Below are 4,820 nucleotides of genomic sequence, written 5' to 3'. Positions count from 1 at the left end.
TGGGGGTGGAGGGGGGGGGGGAAAAAAAGCCAAAAAATATGAAAATACACTTTTTTTTTTTTTTTTTTTTTGGCGGGGGGCGGGGGAGGGGGGGAGGGGAAAAAGCCACGCGAGGACGAGCAGGAGCCCAGAGGGGGCCCCAGGTGTCTCCAGCGTCCCCCTTTCTTGACCCCAAAATGAACCTAAAAAGCCTTTTTTTCTACCCCGCGGAAACCTCTCTCGCCACCCGGTTTTGGGTTGGGATTGAGTTTCGCTTGACGCCCCCCCCCCCCGCCCCCCAAAACACACCCCCCCCTCCCCCTCCATGACACCCCAATTGTCCCCTCGCCACCGCCTCCAACCCAACGATCCCTCAAACCCCCTCCAGATGCCACCTCGAAGGCTCCCCACCCTTACTGCCGTCAAAACCCTGCCGAGGGTCAAAAAAAACCCCAAAATTATCCAAATTCAGGTGAAAAAAGGGGTCAAATACCGGGGACGACCCCCCCCACACACAACACCCACCCCCACCCTCGGGTGTGTTCTCAGAGCTGCTGATCCCTCGCTTGTCACTCAACGCCTGTCGGGTCTGACACCCAAACGGTTCACCCCCAACGAGGGTTTATGACCCAGGAACCGCGAAAAAAACCCCCAAAAAACCACCTGACTCAAAGGGGTGGTGGGGAAAAAGAAAAAAAAAAAGCCCCTTTTTTATAGTTTTTGGGTCAATTTAACCCACCTGGGGCTCCCGCTCTGGGGGTTGGAGGCATCTCAGACACCTGTTTTGGCTCAGATGGGGCCACAGGTGCCCGAAAGAATTGGGGGTGGGGGTGGGGGTGGGGGAGGGGGTGGAAAAAGCAAGGGGGGGTGGGAAAACGCAAAGTAAGACCCACCCCCCCCCCCCCCCCCCCTCCCCCCAGACCCCCACCGCTTACCGGGGGGGGTGGTGTGTGTTTCTTTCAGCCTCAGGCGTCTGGCTTTGCTCCCCCCAAAGCCCCATGGAAGCGTGAGGGTGGGTGGAAAAAAAAAATAAAAATAAAAAAAGCCCTAAAGTCTCGGTCCCCAAAAACCTCCGTTTTTATAACCCGATGGGGCTTTATCTGGGTTTTCCGGAGAATCTCCTCGCAGAACCCCCAACCCCCCCGGGAGAAGGAATTGGCTCGAAAAGGGCCGATTTCGGCTGATTCGGCAGGATCTCGTGATGGATGGGGTAGAGGCTGCTGAGTCCTGGCACGGCTCGAGGAGGTCGGGTTGTGACACTGTCCCGTGTGTCCCCCCCCCAGCCCCCCGCCTCCCGGCTTCCAGAGAACTGGAGTTTCTGGAGAAGACGGGGAAGCCAGGACGTGAAAAAGTGCAGCTGGTTTTCCTTCACCTGCCACGATTTCCCAGCAAAAAGGCTGCTGAGGACGTTGCGATGGGTGCAGGGTCCACAGGAGATGTTGGGATGGGTGCAGGGTCCACGGGGGACGTTGCGATGGCTGCAGGGTCCACAGGGGACGTTGTGGTGGGTGCAGGGTCCACAGGAGATGTTGCGATGGGTGCAGGACCCACAGGGGACGTTGTGGTGGGTGCAGGGTCCACAGGAGATGTTGCGATGGGTGCAGGGTCCACAGGGGACGTTGTGATGGTGCAGGGTCCACAGGGGGACGTTGTGGTGGGTGCAGGGTCCACAGGGGACATTGTGATGGGTGCAGGATCCACAGGAGATGTTGCGATGGGTGCAGGACCCATAGGGGACGTTGTGGTGGGTGCAGGGTCCATAGGAGATGTTGTGATGGGTGCAGGATCCACAGGGGACGTTGCGATGGGTGCGAGATTCGTAGGAGATATTGTGATGGGTGCAGGGTCCACAGGGGACATTGTGGTGGGTGCAGAGTCCACAGGGGACGTTGTGATGGGTGCAGGGTTCACAGGGGACATTGTGATGGGTGCAGGATATATTGGAGATGTGACAATGGGTGCGGGATCCATAAAGGATGTTGTGATGGGTGCTGGACCCACAGGGGGTTGTTGCGATGGCTGGAGGATCCACAGGAGACATTCCGATGGCTTTGAGAGCCACAGGGGGTGTTGTGACGAGTGTAGCACCCACAGGGGACGTCGCGATGGGTGTCATAAAGTCCTCTCTGCATCCTGCACCCGTTGTGATGTGTCCTGTGGATCCCACACCCCATTGCCACATCTCCCGTTGGTCGTGCACCCATCACAATGTCCTCTGTGGATCCAGCACCCACCACAACGTCCTCTGTGGATCCTGCACCCATCATAACGTCCCCTGTGGATCTCACACCCATCACAATGTCTCCTATGGATCACACCCATCACAACGTCCCCTGTGGACCCTGCACCCATCACAACGTCCTCAGCAGCCTTTTTGCCGGGAAACCAGCTGCACTTTTTCACGTCCTGGCTTCCCCGTCTTCACCAGAACCTCCAGTTCTCTGGAAGCCAGGAGGCGGGGGGTGGTGGGGGACACACAGACAGTGTCACAACCCGACCTCCTCGAGCCGTGCCAGGACTCAGCAGCCTCTACCCCATCCATCACGAGATCCTGTCGAATCAGCCGAAATCGGCCCTTTTCAGAGCCAATTCCTTCTCCTGCTGGTCCCGGGGGAGGTCCGCGAGAAGATTCTCCGGAAAACACAGATAAGTCTCTTGAACCCATCACAGGAGACATTGTGATGGGTGGAAGACCCACAGGGGACATTGCGATGGGGGTGAGACCCATAGGAGACATTGCGGTGCGTGCAGGATCCACAGGGGAAGTTGCGATGGGTGTGAGATCCACAGGGGAAGTTGTGATGGGTGTGAGATCCACAGGGGATGTTGTGATGGGTGGCAGGGTCCACAGGGGGACGTTGTGATGGGTGTGAGATCCACAGGGGATGTTGTGATGGGTGCAGGGTCCACAGGGGACGTTGTGATGGGTGTGAGATCCACAGGGGATGTTGTGATGGGTGCAGGGTCCACAGGGGGACGTTGTGATGGGTGTGAGATCCACAGGGGATGTTGTGGTGGGTGCAGGATCCACAGGGGATGTTGTGATGGGTGCAGGTCCACAGGGGACGTTGTGATGGGTGCAGGGTCCACAGGAGACATTGTGATGGGTGCAGGATCCACAGGGGACGTTTGTGATGGGTGTGAGATCCACAAGGGACGTTGCAATGGGTGCAGGGTCCACAGGGGACCTTGTGATGGGTGTGAGATCCGTAGGAGACATTGTGATGGGTGCAGGGTCCACAGGGGACATTGTGTTAGGTGCAGGATCCACAGAAGATGTTGTGATGGGTGCAGGGTCCACAGGAGATGTTGTGATGGGTGCAGGGTCCACAGGGGACCTTGTGATGGGTGTGAGATCCGTAGGAGACATTGTGATGGGTGCAGGATCCACAGAGGACGTTACGATGGGTGGAGGATCGACAGGGGACATTGTGGTGGGTGCACGACCAACGGGAGATGTGGCAATGGGTGTGGGATCCACAGGACACATCGCAACGGATGCAGGATGCAGAGAGGACTTTGCGACACCCATCGCGACGTCCCCTGTGGGTGCTACACCCGTCACAACGCCCCCTGTGGCTCTCAAAGCCATCGGAATGTCTCCTGTGGATCCTGCACCCATTGCAACGTCTCCTGTGGTCCAGCCCCCATCACAACATCTTTTATGGATCCTGCACCCACCACAACGTCCCCTGTGGATCCCGCACCCATTGTCACATCTCCAATTTGTCCTACACTCATCACAACATCCCCTGTGGATCCAGCACCCACCACAATGTCCCCTGTGGACCCTGCACCCACCACAACATCCCCTGTGGACCCTGCACCCATCACAATGTCCCCCGTGGACCCTGCACCCATCCCAACATCTCCTGTGGACCCTGCACCCATCGCAACGTCCTCAGCAGCCTTTTTGCTGGGAAATCGTGGCAGGTGAAGGAAACCAGCTGCCACTTTTTCACGTCCTGGCTTCCCCGTCTTCACCAGAAACTCCAGTTCTCTGGAAGCCGGGAGGCGGGGGGTGGTGGGGGACACACAGACAGTGTCACAACCCGACCTCCTCGAGCCGTGCCAGGACTCAGCAGCCTCTATTCCATCTATCACGAGATCCTGCCGAATCAGCCGAACTCGGCCCCTTTTCAGAGCCAATTCCTTCTCCTGCTGGTCCCGGGGGGGAGGTCCGCGAGGAGATTCTCCAGAAAACACAGATAAGTCTCTTGAACCCATCACAGGAGACATTGTGATGAGTGCAAGACCCACAGGGAACGTTGCGATGGGTGTGAGATCCATAGAAGACACTGTGATGGGAGCAGCGTCCACAGGGGACGTTGCGATGGGTGTGAGATCCACAAGGGACGTTGTGATGGGTGCAGGGTCCACAGGGGATGTTGAGATGGGTGCAGGGTCCACAGGGGACATTGTGGTGGGTGTGAGATCCATAGAAGACACTGTGATAGGTGCAGGGTCCACAGGGGACGTTGCGATGGGTGTGAGATCCACAGGGGACGTTGTGATGGGTGCAGGGTCCACAAGGGACGTTGCGATGGGTGTGGGATTCATAGAAGACACTGTGATAGGTGCAGGGTCCACAGGGGACGTTGCGATGGGTGTGAGATCCATAGGAGACATTGTGATGGGTGCAGGGTCCACAGGGGACGTTGCGATGGGTGCAGGGTCCACAGGAGATGTTGCGATGGGTGCTGGATCCACAGGAGACATTGTGATGGGTGCAGCATCTACAGGGGACGTCGTGATGGTGCCGGGCCCACAGAGGACATTGTGATGGCTGAAGGACCCCCAGGGGACATCGCGATGGGTGTAGGACCCTCTTCCCTCCCTAC

The 4,820-nt window shown here is 57.9% G+C and overlaps 1 protein-coding gene across 1 annotated transcript; it reads right to left on the bottom strand.

Annotated features, from left to right (window-relative positions):
• Positions 1-2,341: 2,341 nt before the first annotated feature.
• On the bottom strand, positions 2,342-3,511 carry LOC128901539 (uncharacterized). The gene has a single exon (XM_054183612.1). The coding sequence runs from the start codon at positions 3,509-3,511 to the stop codon at positions 2,342-2,344; it is 1,170 nt and encodes a 389-aa protein (XP_054039587.1).
• Positions 3,512-4,820: the final 1,309 nt, after the last annotated feature.

This window comes from Rissa tridactyla, chromosome 26, assembly GCF_028500815.1.
Source record: "Rissa tridactyla isolate bRisTri1 chromosome 26, bRisTri1.patW.cur.20221130, whole genome shotgun sequence".
Taxonomy (NCBI): Eukaryota; Metazoa; Chordata; class Aves; order Charadriiformes; family Laridae; genus Rissa; species Rissa tridactyla.
This window is presented reverse-complemented; position numbering and strand designations above follow the sequence as displayed.

Coding starts and splice junctions, on each gene's coding strand:
- LOC128901539 (XM_054183612.1), bottom strand. CDS start 3,511: ATGGGTGTCGCAAAGTCCTCTCTGCATCCTGCATCCGTTGCGATGTGT.